Below are 20208 nucleotides of genomic sequence, written 5' to 3'. Positions count from 1 at the left end.
ATATAATAAAAATTCTGACTTCTATCATTATGTAATAAATAATATAATAAATATAACAATATAACATTACATATAATAAATATAATGAATTCTCCTTGGTCTGTTCTTAATAACTCTCTTTGAGGATTGTCTTTTATTTTGATGCAGCTAGCTACTAGTAGTGTCTGACACATAGGTGCTTATTAAATGTGACTGAAAAGCAAAGATACTGGAAACTTGGTGGTGGGAGGGGGACTACAGCACAGCCCTTTCCATTTCGGTTTTTGGAGGAATGCAAATGCCTGCTCTTCCCATACAAAATTTCCTATGGGAAATTAATAGCCCTATCACCATACCCTAATAGTTAAAAATAAATTCTAGAATGCTACTCTATACCAGAAGCGCTGCAATTCCAAATCTCAGATATTCTAAACCTCCTAATATTGAGGACAACCGTGCAGCAGTAACTGAGCTCTGATGTGCACAGAGTGTACACAACAGACAAAATATCAGCAGTTGAGCTCAGGAAACTACGTCACAGAGGCAGCAGCTGGATTGATGGGAGGGAGACACTGTAGAGTGAGAAGGGGAGTGTGTAGTACTCCCAGGAGAGAAAGAGCACAGGAAAAAAGAGACAAGGGAACAAGAAAGTGAGTCAATAAGGGATTTTTTAAATGGTGGGAAAGGCCTACCAAAACCAGGAGTCCCTGAACACCAAGTCTCTGTGGGGGGCCTCTGCAGGCTCTTTGTGCCGCCTACACCAGAGCTGACAGACAAGGACAGAACTAAATGGGACCAGGGCACCCCCTGTATGAGGAGTGCGGCTGGCCTTGCTTACAGCATACCCGGGGCCAACACAGCCTGAGGGCTTCAGGTACCGTCTTCTCTGTCCTCACAGCACCTCCAGATGTGTCACTGCAAATGCAGAGAGGGTCCTCCCTTCCTAGACAGGGCAGCAGCCTTGGGATCCAGGGAGCTGCTGCCTCCAGAGGCCACCTCGGGGCCTCAGGCTAGGCTGCCTTCTGCCTGGTCAAAGCTGGACACCTGCACACAGCACGGGCTTACAGAGGCGTGTGCGCTCTGTCTCTTTGTTTATCAAACTCAACCAAATCCACAGTGTGTGGTTAAACTACTTTCAAATAAGTCCCTTTTAATTACAGGTTTAGAGTGTATTAAAAATACCCAATTCCAATGAGAGCTGCTGGCTATTCTGACCCTAGACCAGAGCCCATCAAAGGACAGACTTCCCTGAAATGTGGAGGGGACTCACTTGGGGCTCTGAGATATACAGCGGGTTTGAGAGGACCTCCCGAGCGTACAGTTTGCTTCCCCAGCACCTTCAGTTACTCTCAATTTAATAATGACCTGAGGGAGCCTTAGGATCGGAGAGAGCAGAAGTGGCCCCATGGCCCTAGATGCTGGTCATCTAAAAACATTTTATAACTTCAAAGACTGCCTGGCTGAACAAACACGACAAAATAGCTGGTTCCATAGGTGCAGAAGCAATGTGATGGCAACCAAGAAAGAGAACTAGAGAGAGACAGAGAAAGGTTTTGAAAGAGAGACAGACAGAAACAGAGGTAAATAGAGACAAAATGAGAGAGAGAAAGAGTATATTCATTCCAAGACTGCAGGTCATCTATATCATACCAGATTACGGGGAAACAAGGTGACCCCTATCACCCCCTGAACTTGTCCTATGCAGGTATTTTTGGAGCACTGTTAGCAGCATTCCCCTGGTTACCTACAGTAACATTAATGACAAGCACTCTCTGAGCCCCCACAGCATGTGGCAGGTCTATACTGGGTCCTTGCTGGGCACAGCCTCACTTAATCCTTTTTTTTCTTTTTTTTTAATTTTTTAATGTTTTATTTATTTCTGAGAGAGAGAGAGCATGAGCAGGGGAGGGTCAGAGAGAGAGAGGGAGACACAGAATCTGAAACAGGCTCCAGGCTCTGAGCTGTCAGCACAGAGCCCGACGTGGGGTTCGAACTCACGACCTGTGAGATCGTGACCTGAGCTGAAGTCGGACGCTTAACCGACTGAGCCACCCAGGCACCCCATTTCTTTTAATCCTTAAAAGAAACTTACGAGGTAGTACTAGGGTCATCCACTTTATAGATGTGCTAACAGTTGGGGTAGTCAGATAACCTACTCATGTACCAATATCATCCAATGACAGGACCCGGATCCAGTCCCCAAGTCTGAGTGTGTTAGAGCCAAGTTGCCAACCACAAGGCCCTGCTAACCCATTCTATATTTGCACCAGGCTTTGCTCTCCACGAAAGCTTTACCATCAGTTCTTAACTCAAAATACAGAGCCCTTACAAGTTTGCTCTCATTTCAAACGTATTTAACAAAGAAAACCACTCTTCTGAACTGCCTGGGAAACCCCATTTTTCCTCTCCCTTCTCCCAGCATCAAGCGGCATTTATTTGTGTCCCTAGGAAGAACCGACCCAAACCCACTCATTACAAGGGAAGGGAAGCCACATGTGCTAACTCTGGCTTTCAGCATATCATTGTATTTTTCTCCCTGGCTGCAAAAAGCAGAATTCTTTCAATAAAAACGTTCTATCTAAAAATAAAATCGTGGCAAACTCTGCAATTACACTTCTCAGTTGGAGACATTTGCTTTCCACTCTATTTTCCCAAATGCAGAACAAAGTCCAATTTGCTGGTCTGCTAATGGGTCACGCCAAAGGCCCAAATGTAGCATAATGAACTGGAAAACCGAAGCGATGTAGGTGTGAGTCACTGTGTGGTTGTTGCAGGAGGGCTGTGAGTAGCTTTATTTTAAATCACCCGTATGCTGCTTATCTCACCTGTCATTTGCACAGTGGGGCCCTCATCAGGGTTTGCCAAACCCCAGCCCCAGGGCCATCAAATGATGCTGAGGGGCAGATGCTGGTGATATGCTCTCTGGCCAAGTTTCCTCCTCTGGAGCCTACTCCCAAACTTTCCCCTTTCCTCTCTTTTCACTGTTCTGTGCCTCCCAATTACAGGATACCGCCATGCTTATTTGTGGAATGCTGGATTGCCACTGTGACTTGGATTTATCAGAAGGGTTTATGGGGCACTTGGGTGGCTCAGTCAGTTAAGTGTCCAACTCTTGGTTTTGGCTCAGATCATGATCTCACAGTTCATGCTCCTTGTCAGTCCAGAGCCCACTTTGGATTCTCTCCCTTTCTCTCTGCCCCTCCCCTGCTTGCATGCTCTCTCCCTGTCTCTCTCCAAATAAATAAATAAATAAACTTTAAAAAAAAAAAAAAGCTGCAGAAGGGCTCCTAGGTATTATAGACTGATGGCTCTTATTTTCTCAGCTGGTAGTTTCCATAACCTTAAACAGTTATATTCTGGGAGAAGTGCACCATTAACTGGGGTTGATAGATAATTTTGGTAAGGAGATTTTACTTCTAATTCATCAAGGTTCTTTAAGGGATATGTATGAACACCTAAGGCTGTTGGAGGGAATGAATAAGACAATTCTATGAGCTTTTAGAAAGTGTTTTACAATAATCCAAAGAGAATTTTAAAGCACTATGAGCTGGGGAGGAAGTTTTATCATGATTAAGAGTCTAGCCTAGAGAAAGGAAACAGAAGATTGGGACCAAATGATACAAATGAACAAAGGGACAGTCAGATGTCTAGAAATGGGTAAACATTTTTATAAATGATAAAGAGAAGGAGGTGCCCAGTAAACGCTATGGGTTTGTATGTAACAACTCCCTACCTATAATGCCTAGTGGAATAAGTCACTGGACCTCCAGAAAAAGGCAAGCAAAGTAACAGAAAAGCTTATGTGAAAAGCGCATGTTATATACTATTCCATCATATAACATTCATTCATGCAATATCAAAATTATGACCCAAGGAGCGCCTGGGTGGCTCAGTCGGTTAAGCGTCCGACTTCGGCTCAGGTCATGATCTCACGGTTCATGGGTTCGAGCCCCGCGTCGGGCTCTGTGCTGACAGCCAGCTCAGAGCCTGGAGCCTGTTTCAGATTCTGTATCTCCCTCTCTCTCTGACCCTCCCCTGCTCATGCTGTCTCTCTCCCTCTCTCAGAAATAAATAAAACATTAAAAAAATTAAAAAAAAATTATGACCCAAGAGAGGGTCCTGAGAATCCCTACAGATTATTCCCTGCAGATGTTTATGCCACCATGATGCTCTGGCTTAAAATGTCCTCAAGATGGGCATGAGACGGCTGACGTCACCAGGAAACATATTAGAAACCTAACGAAGGCTGTCGTGTGTCTTTGAAGGAACCCTAGTGTGCCCCCATGTAGACGACCAGGTGTAGTGTTGGTCATCACCCCCATAGAGGGCTACAGTTGATCAAGAAATTATCCAGAGAAAGCCAAACAAAAATATCACGGGAGCAGATGTAATAACAGAATAGCAGCAACAATTATAGAGCCTATACAGCGGGCACTATTCTGTTTTCCTTGTACTGATGCATTTAATCCCTCGACCGACCGTCCCATGAAGTAGTTACTTGTATCAACCCCACTGTACACATGAGAAAACTGGGGCATAAAGAGTTTAAGTAGACACGAAGCTCGTATTTATACCCAGGCCATGTGGTTCCAGACTTCCAGCTCCTAACTCAGGCTACTTTCAAAATGGGGAAAAGACTGAATGTAATTCTATTCTATTCTGCTGGGGGAGCAAAATCTGAAAGTAATTCATCTAAGTTAATAAAACCAAGACAAGGCCTGATGGGGAAATCATGGATTTTCTACCAAATTGTAGATTTTTAAAGTTAGGATGAAGCGAATTTCAGACAAAAGGAAAATAGCTTTGCACACCGGAAGCACATTATAACATTCTATTTTCCTCAAGAATTGAGACTACAAATTCTAATAGACTCAGGAAGAGCGTTGGGCATTGATGATATGAGGGAAACAGGTTTGCTCTGAGCTGACCGAGGATTCCCATGCCTAAAGCCCAGAATTACCCTTGGCCATTTCTATTAGAAGCAGGCTATGGGACTGGAGAAATGAGGGTCTTTCTCCAGGGGCGGAGCCTTTCTGCAATCACCCTTCCTGTGACTTGGGTCTTCCACCATCTCCTTGCCAACTTCATCTCTAAGAAGCTCCAGCCCAGGGCAGACTATGGTCTGTGAGTGTGGTACGAGGCTCTCAGTCTGAAGTGACAGGAAGTGCTTGCCAAATAACTGCAAAAGACTGGGACCCACGGCAGTTGGAAAAGCCTGTCCTGGACCAGGGGTGCCAGAGCCGTAGAGCCAAGTCTTACAACCGATAACCTCCGTGTCACCCATTCCTTCTGCCTACTTCTCTAGTCTGTCCTGGAGAAAACCAGTGGACAGAGAGGGAAGGTCTTGGTCCTAACCCCAAAGAGCCACGATCCTAACTTAGGCCTGGACGTCTTCCGGCCTCTGCCTCTTTTTCTCTCTTTGTGCTTCCAATGCCTCCATCTCCCAGCTCAGTGCTCCTCTGAGGAGTTGGAAGAACTTCACAAAGCACATCCGGCTCCATGTGCCTCCAGCCCTTCGGGCAATGGAGGGACCCAGGGGTTAAAATGATTTCTAGTGCCTGCTGATTTGGCAGCTCCAGGGAACAAAGAACCCCCACGCCGGTGTGTGCACGCCTGGAGGAGCCGGTCTAGGGCGCTGCACCCACAGCGGGGGGTGCTGGAGAATGTAAGAGGAAAAGAGAGACACTTGGGAACACTAGGCTTGGTGAACTGGATACATGGCCGGAAGCGCTTGAAATATTAACTATTATTGTTGCTCAGTTTTGGAGGATTAAAGTGACACCCATGCCGATTCTCTTTAGCACAGTCTACACACGGGAAATCAGCTACCCCGTCAGCTACAGACATCTTCCCACACACACGAGGGGCGGGACAGAGGCAATTTCCGCTTCTACTCACCTACGCAGTTATCGCAAAGGCTACAGTGAGAGGCGCGAGGAGGCCGGAAAATCTTGCAGGTGAAACAGTATTTGAGTTTCACAGTCTGGCCATTGATGATGACTTCTTTGGTTCTGGGAGGTGGGCGGTACCCCCCTGAACTGGTGCCGTTTGCGATATCTGTGGAGAAAAGAAGAGAAAGGGCACAGCCCTTAATACAATCATGTATCCTCTGCAGGCTCTCGCACCTCGGAGGCCTGGAGCCTGCATTCCCAAGGGCAGCGGCCACACCTGGCCTTTCCGCGAGGCACCCGACTCCACACACGCAAATGGCAGGTGCTGCAGAGGGCCTGCTCCCCACCGCCGACCAGCTCCCGACCAGGGGCTGGGGCTACCCAAAATAGTTCACACAGGTAGCTTGGGTCTGCACAAAATAGTTCACACAGGTAGCAGTCGTGTGACTGAGTTCTGGCCAACGAGGTTCGAGCACACGTCGCAGGGCCCAGCCAATGGGTCCCTCCCAATGGAGCCCCGCCCACTCTCTCCTCGCCCCCCAGCAGGGCCACCATCAGACCAGATACTGGGGACCCTGAATGTGCAGAAAGGAGGGCTGCCTCTCTGATCTCTTCACCCTCCACACTGCTACATGGACACCAAATTCCCAGTGTAAAATTGCTGAAGGTCTGGGTTTTATTTGTTACAGCAGCTAGTGCTGCTCTAATTAATAGTCGGTGATACTGACATCAAGATCTTTCTCTGATAGTACATTCCAAGTCCTGCTTAAGAGTCNATGGGGGGGGGGAGGGGGAATATAGAATATATATAAACATGTGTGTGTGTAATTTTTTTCAAAATAGACATATTTAAATATATATTTTAAAAATAATCTCTGTATTTTGTTTATTGTCTGGCCAGCATCTTTCATTATCTTCTAGAACTAGTTTTTTAAATGTTGAAAAAAATACAAATACGTATTTTTTTTTACATTTCATTTTATCTTACAGATCTGGTTCTTGTCTGTGAGTTCATATTAGAATCACCCAGGGAGCTTTCTAAATTCCCCTAATGGATGGACCCTGCTGCAGACCCATTAAATCAAAATCGAGCCCTGGGGTGATTCTAATGTGCTGCAGGGTTGAGAACCCCTGCTCTACAGGAAGATAAAACATCCAGTTTTATTCTCCTCTAGGCCCCTCAGAACCCCGTGAGGACTGTCAGGAAGAATTTGGGGCAGCTACCTGTGCAGCCAAGCACAGGAGGCCATGGGGGGGATGGAGAGTAGCAAGAATATCTAAGGGCTTGGGCAGAGACTGCCGTGGGTAAACAGCTAGTTCAGACTCGAGGGGCTGAAGGAAATATTGGGAAAGTTCCTGGTGTTCTAGAAACAGAGCTGGTAACATTAAAGGTTGCTGTCCATTTTACTTCATCCACACTGAAAGGACACACTATCAGACAGCAATAGTTGCAACATTTGATAAATTTCCCAGGTGGCAGGGGTGAGTCCCAACCCCCACGGAGGCCCCCACATGCAGCCTGGGCAGGAGTTACAGGAAGAGCTTCCAAAAGCCCTGATATTTCGGTCCTGCCCTGAGAGAGTCTGATTTCATTGGTGGGAGTACAGTCTGGCTTCAGGGTTGTAAAAACACTCCAGGTGGGGTGATATGTGCAGAGCCACACCCTCTTCCCACCCCCCTGCTCTTACAGAATCCACCACTCCTGCGTCATGAGTTCAGGGACCCTTCACCCCAATCTTTTTTAAGAGGAGAACAGAGGTCTGAAAATCTGCCCCTTGCCCTTTGGCCTAAGTTTGGTATTTGTAAAAATACCAACCCACGTGGTAGAGGAAGCATTGTCAGTGGTTATCAGCCATTTTCTATTCATGGAAAATTAAAAGTTCTACAAGCAGCTTATAGAAAGAAAGGACAGAGTTCAAGAACACCCAAGGGAGAGAAGGCAGTGAGGAGGGCAGGGAAATGGGAAGAGTAAGGAGCAGCCTTCCGCTTCACCTCTTCGCTGAGGACAACTCTTCTACTTAGAATAATTAAACGGGCACAGAGCCATCCGAAGGACTCTGGGTGGCCTTGCCAAGCAGGATACCCTCTCTTGGCATGTGTCCCACTGTCCTGGCACCCCGGCGGCTGCCCTATCAAACCTCCCAATGGATTCTGTAATAAGGAGAAAACAAAGAGACAGCATGGCTGTGTACTTCCCTAACCACCAGGGTAAAAATAACTTGCTTTGAATACATCAAAGATAAGGTCAGCTCTCCAGAGACTGTGCCAACTGGGCGCCACTAGGGCCTAAATTAATTATGATTCGGTGCCTCACTAGCCTTATGTTAGCCATGACACCCACTGTATCATTTAGCTCTTGCAAACAGGGGTAGAAAAACTAGAAAGCCAGATATATGTCTAAAAATAATAGTCCAGGGGATCCTGGGTGGCTCAGTCATTTAAACATCCAACTTCGGCTCAGGTTATGATCTCATGGTTCATGGGTTCAAGTCCCACGTCCGGCTCTGTGCTGACAGCTCAGAGCCTGGAGCCTGCTTCAGATTCTGTGTCTCCCTCTTTCTCTGCCCCTCCCCTGCTCATGTTCTGTCTCTTTCTCTCTCAAAAATAAACATTAAAAAATTTTTTTAACAAAAAAAAACAAAAAATGAAAATACTAAGCCAATCAGCAAAATTTGTGTTAATTTAATCAGAAAAGTTTAAAAACTGAATTGTCACAGAAAGTGTCTGAAAAAGCAGGGATGACCATCTTATCCACACTCAAACTTCTAAAATAGCTTAGTCTGAGTAGGCAGTGACTTGGAAAAGTATCTGCTAGCACTCCTTAAGACAAACACTAGTGATCTTGTTCCAAAGTACAATTTCGAAAGGTTAAAGATTTGATACAATGTGAACTGAAGGTTAGAATCCAACAGACAAGATAAATTGAAGCTTAAGAATTAAGCTAAATCTGAAAACTCTTGGACTAAACATCTGGAGAACTTTCTATGTCAAAGAAATGGAAGAATCAGAAGACCTGGATTCAGGACCCAACTGTGCCATTATTAAGTGACTGAAGAGCCACATAACTGAAAAAAAAAGTCAACTGATATTTAGAACCTACAGCTGACCCTTGAATGATATTGGGGTTGGGGGGATGACCCCCTTGCACAAATCGAAGTATAACTTTCGACTCTCCCCAAAACGTACTATTAGCTTATTGTTGACCAGAAGCCTTACCAGTAACATGAAGTTGATTAAGACATATTTTGTATGTTATATGCATTATGTACAGTCTTCTTACAATAAAGTAAGCTAGAGAAAAGAAAATGTTATTAAGAAAATCATAAAGAAGAGAGAATACATGTACAGTGCTGTTCTATATTTTTGGAGAAGCCCGCATGTATAAGTGGCCCCGGGCCGTGCAAACCTGTCTTGTTTGAGGGTCAACTGTATTTACTCTAAGTAAAATACTGGGCCAGAGGCCATGGAGGACCCATAAATGAACAGAGACAAGGGGAGAAGTCAGTAGGGGGTCCTGCTGGGCTGTCTGCTGGGCAGTGGGTCTCCTGGCCAGTCTGGCCCCCCCATTCCCTCAGGGCCAGCTTTCTAGATGGAAGTCTAATAAAAACCCGCCATGGGGGTCCCCTGGGCCACACACGGTCTTCCAGGCACCTGGCCCTTCTCTTGCCACACGGTCTTACACGGAGCCTGTGCTCAAAGCACAGTGACCCGGTGTGTCCCCTGAACAGGCTGCTGCTTTGTATTCCAGGCACGAAGTCTGCCCATGAGCCTCCGTTTCATGCGGTCTGAATCCTTCTGTCTTTGAGGACCAGTCGAAGCTTCTCTTGTAGAAACACTTTGGAAGCTGAGCTGTTTCCTCCTGTGGACTTTTTTACCATACGATTCGTTGATGTGTATATTATATTCAGTCGCTAGATCATGTTGTGCTGTTGGGGACCAGTCTTGTGCTGGGAGCAGGGGAGACTCGTTCTCTGCTGGTGACATTCACAGGCTGGAGGGAAGACCTGGGGCCTCGCTGGTGCAGTCAGTACAGGAATCTGCTTCCGTGTCTTCACCCAGGGGCTGCTGGAGTGCAGAGGCCACGCCTTGCCCTCCCTGTTCCCACTGTCTAGCAGAGGTTCTAGCACACAGTAGGTCTTCAAGAGGTGCATGCTCAATGGAAGGCCAGTAGTCCCAGCAGGTGGGAAGGAAGGATGCCTGGACGCACGGGCCTGGTGTCCTCCACACCCAGGCATCAGCCAGGGGCCCACTGCGCCTTGTCCTCTGAGCCAGTGACTCCTCCCTCCCTGGGAACGCCTCTCCCAAGATTCCTGAGGCTGCTGCTCCTCTTAAATGTGTCCACTGCTGCTGCTGGTCCAGTTACCCATCTCACACAGCTAGTCTGCGTATGCGCCCCCAGAGGGGGCCGGGCAACACGGACTGCTGAAAACTCAGGGCGCCCCAAAGTTGCTGTTTCTTTCACATAATAAATTCAACATCCACTCCAGCCAGCAGCTTTCGGGCATACCTGCGCCCAGGGTAGATGTGAGTCACTGGGCCCTGGAACCCAGGGCTCCAAATACCCACCTGAGCACAAAGAAAGTGTCTCCTCAACACACAGACTGAGGCTCACAGCTGGTCATAAAATCTGTCCTCGTCCCTGGAGATGGCGAACACCCGTGGCCCATGTCACGGGGCACAGAAGGCGGTGCCCTGTGCAAATCCTCGGTCTCTCTGTGTTTTTGGTTCTGGTCATTGTTGTTGGCAACAATTGTGCCCTCCGCTTCCAAGGGCTGCTCTTTGTGGTTTAAGTACAGACGCTGAAAAAGGATAATTGAAGTCTGCAATATCTAACGGTTAAAGAACACCAGAATTTGGGAGGGGGAGCCTCTAACAGTACTGCAAGTTTACGGGAATCAGTATTGCTTAAGGACATTTTTATATACAAGTCTTTTGAAAGCAAACTTCAGAGCCTGAAATGGTCTTTTTTATTTTTAATACAGTTTCCCCTTCTTGCAAATTGTTGGTAGCTGTTGGTGTGGAGGCAGAAAGAGTAACAGAATCTCCAACTGGCACGAGCCTCACAATCAGCAAAGAATGAGGGGACCTGGGGAGCGGGGGAGGGGCTATGCGGTGGGAGTCCAGGGACACAAAACTGCCTGGTGACTAAGTTTTTCACTCAGTGAGAAGTCCCGGGCTCACCAGAGGTCGTTAGTAAGTTGTTTGTTAACACATGCCTATTTCAAAGCCACTCTCCAAACAAGTCTTGCTCTTTGCTTGAAGGAATAATAAATAGGACACTCACTCCCTGAGAGATCCACTTGTCTACCACCTGATTTATTCCCACTCCCAGTTCAGGGAGGAAACTGTTGAACTTTTAAGACTGCTGAAGTTCACCATATGAAGCAACTGAACTTTCCCTTCTTACGATGCAAAGGGAAATATCCAAACTTATGAAAGACGTACATTAAGATTTTTTCCTTTACCAAAAGGATTTGGGACAGTGGGATTCCCTGGTGCGTCGAAGTTTCATGATGATTCTACCACTAAAAGTGTCCTTCTGGAGGGAGGAACCTCTACTAATAAATGTTTAACCGGAACGAGGGTAAAGCTTCTCTGCACTAGGATACAAGTCGTAGGGAAGTGAGATTTGCTTTATACTCAGGTCTTCACGACCATGTCCATTGCATGGCTGGATGACATCTAATGCATCTAAAATTTCATAAGGCTCATGTCATTGATGCTTTGCAGCATTTGGGACACAGACTACCCAACCTTGAAATGGTTACCTCTCATGATGGAAAATGGCTAAGAGCCAATTAACACAGGCTCTTGGCTAACAGTCTGTGAACTTCTAACCCCATAGGAAAATATTAAGATGATGAAATCTTAGACAACTCAACTATTAAACTGTTAGGGGTGAAAAGTAGAGCAAATTCTGATCTGTCCACAGACATTGGTTAGGTTTCCACCCAAGGATAAAAATGTGAATATTTTCTCACCGATATATTGGATGGCAGTAGCTTTGCCTCCATAAATGTTTATATACAAATGTGCGTTTGAGGGCTCATGAAGGAGTGACAGTCCCCAGCCCTCTACCACCAGCTGAAAGCTTTGCTCTGTCAGTTTGTCTTATATATTTGTCTTCAAAGACGAAAACTGATGTGTGAGGAAAGGCTCATGCAGGCGGTTTTAAGCCTGAGCCACACAGACAGGCAGACAGGGGAGAGGCCCCTCTGCTTAGAGGGGCACACATCAAGGAGGACCAGAGAGGGGCAGGAGCCAGGAGCGAGAGAGTGAGGAAAGCAGAGGGGGGAAGCCATAGGCAAGCGTGACCCCACATGAGACATGAGGGAATGGAAGACCTAAGGCATTCAGGGCCCAGCCAGTCTTTCCCGGTTCCCTAATCCAACATCTGTGAGTGTTGGAGGTACTCTGGTAGACAACACAGACCTGGCTCCTGCCTTCAGGGAGTTTACAGTCTAGTGGAGGAGACAGATACTAATTAAGTAAACACGAAACTAAATGTGTCATTATGCACTGTGTTACTTTGAGTCAGAGAAGCAGGGAACTCTGTCTGCTTGGCATGAGGACTCTTCCCAGAAGAGCATCTGAACCAGGATCTGGAAGCTGATGGAATAGGGCTTCCTTAGGCAATGCCTGTGCGTGCGTGTGTAAGTGTGCATGCACGCTGGGAGTTAGGAGCAAGGCATTTCAGACACAGGGAATAACTTGTGTCCTGGTCCCAGGGCAGGAAGTAGGTGGTTTATTCAAGAACTGCATGCAGATTTGAGTGACCAGGACACAGTGACTGGGAGATGATCAGAGAGGAAGAAGGCAGGGCTAGATCACACAGCCTTGTAGTCATGTTTGGGATGTTAGCCTTCATCCTCAGTGAAAAAGGAAGCTTGATTGTTAAGTTTATATGTGACCTTGGCTAAGGTATGTGCCCAAACACCACCAGGATGTTGCCGAGGTGTTTTTATTTATTTTTAAATGTTCTGATGTTTATTTTTGAGAGAGAGAGAGAAAGTGTGTGAGCAGCAGCAGGGGAGGGGCAGAGAGAGGGAGACACAGAATCTGAAGCAGGCTCCAGGCTCTGAGCTGTCAGCACAGAGCCCCATGCAGGGCTCACACCCACAAACTGTGAGATCACGACCTGAGCCAAAATCAGACACTTAACTGACTGAGCTGCCCAGGTCCCCATGCTGAGGTGTTTTTAGGAGTTAACATTTAAATCAGACTTGGAGTAAAACAGATGATAGTCCACAAGGTGGGTGGGCCTCATCCAATCAGCTGAAGGCCTTAAGAGCAAAGATTGAGATTCTCTGAAGTATAAGAAATTCTCTTCAAGACTGCAACATAGAACTCCTGCCTGTGAAAATTTGGACTCAAGGCTTTGACATCAACTCTTGCCTGATTTTCCAGCTTGCTGGCCTGTCCCACAAATCTCAAACTGGCCAGCTCCCACAATCCCATGAACCAATTCCTTAAAAATAAATCTATGTACTCCTGTTGGTTTTTTTTTTTTCTGGAGAACCCTAACACGGGAGCCAAGAAGGGTTACATACACGTGTGTAATACAAACATAGGTAACATGTGAAATACCACATGGACTGCAGTCTCAGAGATGGGCTGGGGACAGAGGGAAGCAAGACAGCCAGTTTGCAGGGATTTGGAATACAAGCTGGAGATGACGTTAGCTCAAAACAGGGTGGTGGCTGTGGTGATGGAAAGATGTGGACACATTATGGAAATGTGAAAATGGTTTATTAGTGGATGTGGGAAACGAGAGACGGGTGGGTGCGCAGGGTGAGTCTCCGGCTCTGGACGGTGCAAAGGGGCACTGTGGCAGCATCCTGAGGCAGGGGGTGGCACTGGCTTGTTCTCATGAGGGTGCAGTGGGGGGAGGCGGGGAGGGAGAGATGGCCTGCTGGTACCGAGTGTGAGGAAGTAGCTTGCAGGCATATGTGCACATACAGAGCATGACCTGAGAGGAAGGGCCTGGGATGGAGATGAATGTCCCTTGGCCTCTGAAGTTATCAGAAGGTGGGGGGCCAAGGGCTGAGCCCCAAGGCAGTCCTACGTTTAGAAGCAAGGAGCACTGGAGAGGCACGGTGTCACTGAGTCACAGAGTCTGCTACGAACGCATCTGGAAGACCCGACACTGGATTCCCTCCAGGAGACTGACTGGCGCATCAGCACAGCGAAGGTGCTGGGAATAAAAAAGTTCAAAGGAAACCCAGGGTTTCCTCAATGAACTTGGCCTTCATACCTTCCAAGGATACTCCCATCCTGTGGGACAAGGAGCGTCCTGTGGCCCCCTAGCAGGCAATATGCCAGTGCAGAAGGAGGAAGCTGGCAGGGCAATCGGGGTTTCCTCCGGACGCAGGGGACGTGGCTGTGACTGTGGTCGGAGTGGATGCTGGGGTGGAGCAGGAAGGAACCGCACTCTCTCAGGGCTGGACAGAGAATGCTGGAAACAAAGCTCAGCCAGGATGGGCGGCGGGCGAGGGGATGAAGCCACCATGCTCCAATGGCTGAAGTGCGCGCACAGAGACGGAAAGGCACGGGGCCAGGCTCATTGCGTCCGCTGGCTTGCCGTCAAGTGGGTAGAATGCTGGAATGCTGCAGAGTCCTGGAGAGGGAGCCCCCCTGCAGGGATGGATGGAGAGGGCAGCAGTGGGGGAACTGCTACAGACTCCTGGGGGCGGGGGCCTGGAGGAGGACCTGAGGCACGCCCCGCATGGAGAGACTGGGCTGCCTGCCCTTGCTGGAGGCATGGGGGGTGCAGACGGGGCACTTTTTCCCACCGAGTCTCACCACCACCCCCACACCCTCCACAGTGCTGCCTTCATGAACAAAGCAGGGTGGAGGGGTCTGGTGTGGGGACCGTGGCAGCCTGGGAGGAGGAACGGAAAGGGACTGGCAGGGACACTTTCTGGCTCTGACAGCGGTGATGTATGTGTATGGTTCCTACTCGCAGGTCTGCCGCGAACCCCTCGCCAGCATCTTAAGTGGTGGGAACAGTTACAGGGTAGGGGGTGGTGGCAGGGGTAAGGGGGAAACGGGGCTGCAGACAATAAACTTCACAAAGTGGCTCAGCCTTGACCTCACGTCTCCTGCATGCGCAGCTGGGTTTGGTCATAGCAGGTAATTTCACGTACAGACCACAAAGGCTTTGGGCTCACTCTGGACGTGGTCATCAAGGGCTCATAGGATAGATCTCCTTTAGGAGAAAACTTGGTCGAGGAGAAAGCATTTGTCAGATGAGAGCTTGAACAGATACTCTTCAGCCACATGAGAACCCTACCGCTTAAGGCTTTAACCAAGAACTGAGAAAAACACAATGAAACATTTGTAGAGAACTGGGCAAGGCAACCTTTCTCTGTCTGCTTGATAGAGGGCAGAAAAAGGGAGCCTTGGAGAAACAGCTCCATGTGCTACTCAGTGCTAGCTTCATTCATTCATTCATTCATTCATTCGTCTTTTCAGATACATGTTAGCACCTACCATGTGCTAAGCAGTGTTCTCGGTGCCCTGCATACAGTGGTGAATAAGATAAGTCCTCTGTCCTTTCGTGGCTTACACTCTAGGAAGGGCAGATAAGCCCAGAGTATGGATCTTTAAGAGTACAAATGAATCACATTTAATAAGAGATCTTAGGGCTGATGATCAAGGTCAGCTAGGACAGTGATTCTCAAACAGGGGTGATTTGGGGCCCCAGGAAAAAAATCTAGCTAAGTCAAATATGTCTAAAGACGGCCGGAGGGAATAAGTTAGGCCCAGAGATGCTGTTAAACGTCCCATAATGCACAGGAGAGCCCCCACGGCAAAGAATTATCCAGCCTAAGAAATCAGTAAGCGCCAAGGATGGGAAACATTGGCCTGGGGCCTTGCTACTCAAAGTGTGTTCTGTGGACCAGCAGTATCAACATCACTGGGAAGCTCGTTAGAAAGGAATAATCCCACATGGTTTGGATGCATATGACAGTTTGTGAAGCATTGCCGACGCAGACCCTCGTTAGCAAGCAGGACAAAAGCCTAGTGGAGGCCCTGCTTGCTCGTTAGGTGCTCTGACAAGCATCACCTGTGAAGGTTTGCTCGCTTACTTGGGAGAATTTTAAAATGCAGAAATTCCTTACTTCTGAAGATTCTGAGGCCCACAGGGTAGGGTCTAAGAATCAGTTCTTCTGGTAAAGCTCCTCTCTGTTGCATATCTGATGTTGAGGCCAGGGATCCACGGCAAACATGATGTAGATAAGAGCTAAACCCTCAGCATGAGTGTTTGGATCACTGGGCTGAGAATTTCAGCAGCCGGCCCAGGGATGCTGGAGAGAGATGTGTGCCATTTATAAAGATGCTAATGTTACTCAAAGAGCTGATGCTATCTCATTAGTTATGGAAAATGGAAAGTCAGCTGGATGAAATGGCCAGGCCAGGTTTCCAAACTGCCCATTTTTCTTGTATTTATAACAGTGTAACTTTTTGTTCAAAGACAATCTTAAAAGAACTGGAATATCCAACCAGGCAAGAATGAAGTGACTCTGGTTGACATGGATGGGCCCTGATTGTTTCATGCTCTGGTCCCAGGGGACACAGTTTGAAAAATATCATGAAGGACAACAGCTACAGCCTGGAGTGGAAGCCAATTTCAGGTAAGTAAGGCCCTGTTAAATTAGAAAAGAGATCCTGTCTACAGCTGTATACTCTCATAGAGTTAAGGAGATAGCTGTGAGTATGAATTGTAACTGTGACCAAGGAGTAGTAAACATCAATCTTCATCCTGTTGCAAAAGTAATTCCATGACAGTAAGCCCAAATATTCCTAAACATAGTTCTGAAGCACATGTTCCAGAAAATAGGAACATAGGCTGGCATTGGTGATTTTTTTTATCTGGTAGAGAAAACAGGCCTCAGTTTCTCCACATTTAAACTCTGATAATTTGAGCGCCCATAGTTCAGGGGCATCCTAATTCGTTGAAGGACCTTGAACTGTCAGATGCTATGATGTTCAAAGCTCTCAAAACTTCTCTATTGGGGGCTTTCCCAGATCCTCTAGGGCAATATATCTATGTCTATATCTGTATCACTAATTAATGCAGTTAAAGACACAAGAAAAAGAAAGTGCTTAGTAGCTATGACCTGTTTAACTGAGTTAATCCAAAACATGCTTATAGCAAAATGAAAATTAATGACTACCTTACTTTTTGCCATATTTTTCCCTCACACGGATGCCCAAGCCTTGCCCTTAAATGTAAAAGCAATAAAGGTCACATTGTCCTTGCCACGTTTTAATTTCTCTCAGATTTTTGTCTAAGTTCTCTGAGTGTGCGCACTCACACACACAAATCTGCTGTGCTGCATAAGTGAGTATCAGTTCTTTAACTGAAAGCCAAAGGTAGAAATACTCATGTGCATTTCCACTTCATGGGGCACAGCTTCTGTGTTGTCAGAAACTACGATGGATCAAGAAGATGTAGTATATTTATACAATGGAATACTACATGGCAATGAGAAAGAATGGAATCTGGCCATGTGTAGCAACATGGATGGACCTTGAGGGTGTTATGCTGAATGAAATAAGTCAGGCAGAGAAGGACAGATACCATATGTTTGCACGTATAGGTGGATTAGGAGGAACTTAACAGAGGACCATGAGGGAGAAGAAGGGGAAAAATAGTTGGGGAGAGGGAGGGAGGCAAACCATGAGACACTTGAATGCTGAGAACAAACTGAGGGCTGGTGGGGGTGGGGGAAAGGAAGAGGGGGATGGGCATGGGGGAGGGCACTTGTTGGGATGAGCACTGGATGTTATATGGAAACCAACTTGACAATAAACTATTTAAGAAAAAAAATAAACCTGAAGATTACACTTAGCAAAAAAAAAAATGAAAAAAAGAAACTATGAAACAGAGTACAGTAATAGAGCTCAGTCTGGGTTTTCAGGGTTTGCAGTATTATATGACAAGAAGGTGAGAATGAGGTAAAATGGGGGCACTTTTACCCCCAAGGAAGTGAGAATGAGGTAAAAAGGGAGGTTATAAAGGGGAGTGAGAACAAGGTAAAAAGTGCAGCCCATGCAAAGGCAGGGCTGCATTTCTTCATTATCCCTAGGCAAACCTGGCATGCTTTTATTAGAGTTTGAGTGGCACTAACGTGAGAGCACTATGAAGGACCAGCTTAGATCTCATTGTGTACAGTATTAAGATTTTATCTTTAGCACTGAGCAAAAGGGAATTAAAGATGCCACGGCAGCACTAGTGAATACTATTTAGAAATGCACTATATACTTTAATGGAAAACATGCCCACCTATGTTGGTTCTCTACTGTTTTCTCTTTTGCCTCTAATCAACACTGATTGGCAAAATTAATAAGAATCTTCAGTAGGATCACTAGTATAAATCTATACATGTGTATCTATGTTATCTATCTAAACTTTAAAAACTTATATTATATATATACATACATATATACATATACATATATATATACACACACATATACATATACATATATATATATACACACACATATGTATATATGTAGTATTAGCAATAACCAGTTGGAAACTACAAAGGGATAAAATCCCATTTACTTCAGAAAAAGTAATCACAAAACTCTAGGAATAAACCTAAGCTCCCCCCCAAAAAAAAGAATGGTTGATAGGTTCCAAATGAGAACCCTATAAAACAACATAAAGACTTTAAGGAGGTTTTGAAAAACACAGAGGAGCATTTCACATCCTGGAGTGCAAGATTCTGTATTTTAAATATGTCAGTTCTCAGATTACATTATACATCTATTACAATTGCCAATCAAAATTCCAATATGATTTGGAGAATTTTGAAAAAGTGGAAAAAATGATTCTAAGCTTCATTTGGAAGAATAAACAGGTGAGCATATTTGCAACAGTGAAAAAAATCAGGGGAAGTAATTGTCCCAGGAAAAAAATGAAATATTGATACAGAATAGAACATTCCCAAATAGATGCAAATTCTGTAAGATTCACTATTTGATAAATACAGCTTTTCAAATCGATGGGGAAAGCAAGAGTTATTAAAAAAAATGGAATTGGGATAAATACGTAACCATCTAGAATGAAAAAACCCAAAAGTTAGAGCCGTCTCTCATATCTTATATGAAAATAAACAAATGTAAAACACAAAAGAACTAGAAAAGTATACATAAACTTAAGAGTCTGGGGGGTATGGAAGCCCTTTCTATACATATATGACAAGGCAGCATACCTAAAGAAAAGATGGGTAATTCTGACTACACAAAAACCTATATGTCAAAAACTCCATAAAATGCAAATAGAAACATCTGTTACCATAAAAAGAGTAGTATCTTTAAAGAGCTCTTATAAATGATTAAGAAAAAGACAGGTATCCCAATAAGCAAATGGGTAAAAGAGATGAACAGGCAACTCACATGCAAAGGGAAAAATAGGTCAGTAAGTATACTGAAAAAATTTGTGATTTGCTGCCCCCAATTCCAAGCAAAGTCAAAGGTTAATTTTAAATGCTAATTATTTAGTATTGCTGAGAGCAGGGAGAAGAGCCATGTTCCAGTACTGTTGGTGAGAATATAAATTAATGTAACCTTTTGAGGAACAAGTGGCCATATATCTCAAAACATTAACAGCCTATATTTCCTTTGAGCAAGAGCATCTTTAGACATCTGACCTCAGGAAATATTCATGAATGTTGACTGTGACACTGTTTTTTAGTATTAAAAACTGAAATGTCAATAAAAGGGAATTGGTTAAATGGATTGTGCTATATGATCATATAATAGGGCAACCATATACCTCTTAAAGATGCAGTGGAATGGTTCATAGTATAGAGCAGGGGAAAAAAATCTGTTTGCAAAATAGTAATGTATAATGTGAGCCCATATTTATGTAAAAATACATTACACAGAGAAAAAGTCCTGAAAGACTACATCAAAATGTTAACCATGGATATCTCTGATTAGTAGGATTAATTAAATAAATTAGTTAAAAAATACTTAAAGAAGTTCTTTATGCTTCTCAGGGTTTCCATAATCAATATACAAGTAAAACCTTAGGTTGCAAGTAACTTGTTTTGCAAGTGCTCTGCAAGACGAGCAAACATTTCTACTAAGTTTTGACTTAATAAACGAGCGATGTCTTGCAATATAAGTAGTACATGATGCTAAACAGCACATGATCACAACTGAACCAGTGGTTCTTCTCTTTGTCTCTCTCTCTTGCTGTGGGATTGTTGCTGATTGTCTCCCATGCTCGGATGCTCAGTCTCAGGCCATGGTGTTTGGCTGAAATCAGTGATTTTTTTCAGAACGCTGGAAGGTGCCCACAACTGGCACTAGTGTA

At 45.5% G+C, this 20208-nt stretch overlaps 1 protein-coding gene across 1 annotated transcript in view; it reads right to left on the bottom strand.

The window, feature by feature from the left end:
- ZDHHC14 (zDHHC palmitoyltransferase 14) overlaps positions 1–20208 on the bottom strand; it is a 120127-nt gene that overhangs the window by 69204 nt on the left and 30715 nt on the right. Inside the window, exon 3 of the mRNA XM_077755071.1 lies at positions 5878–6036. Within this exon, the coding sequence (XP_077611197.1) occupies positions 5878–6036 (159 nt within the window). The remainder of the gene's footprint in view (positions 1–5877; positions 6037–20208) is intronic.

Source organism: Crocuta crocuta, unplaced genomic scaffold (assembly GCF_008692635.1).
Source record: "Crocuta crocuta isolate KB4526 unplaced genomic scaffold, BGI_CrCroc_1.0 scaffold11, whole genome shotgun sequence".
Taxonomy (NCBI): domain Eukaryota; kingdom Metazoa; phylum Chordata; class Mammalia; order Carnivora; family Hyaenidae; genus Crocuta; species Crocuta crocuta.
The sequence above is the reverse complement of the archived record's forward strand: the minus strand, read 5'-3'. Positions and strand labels throughout refer to the sequence as shown.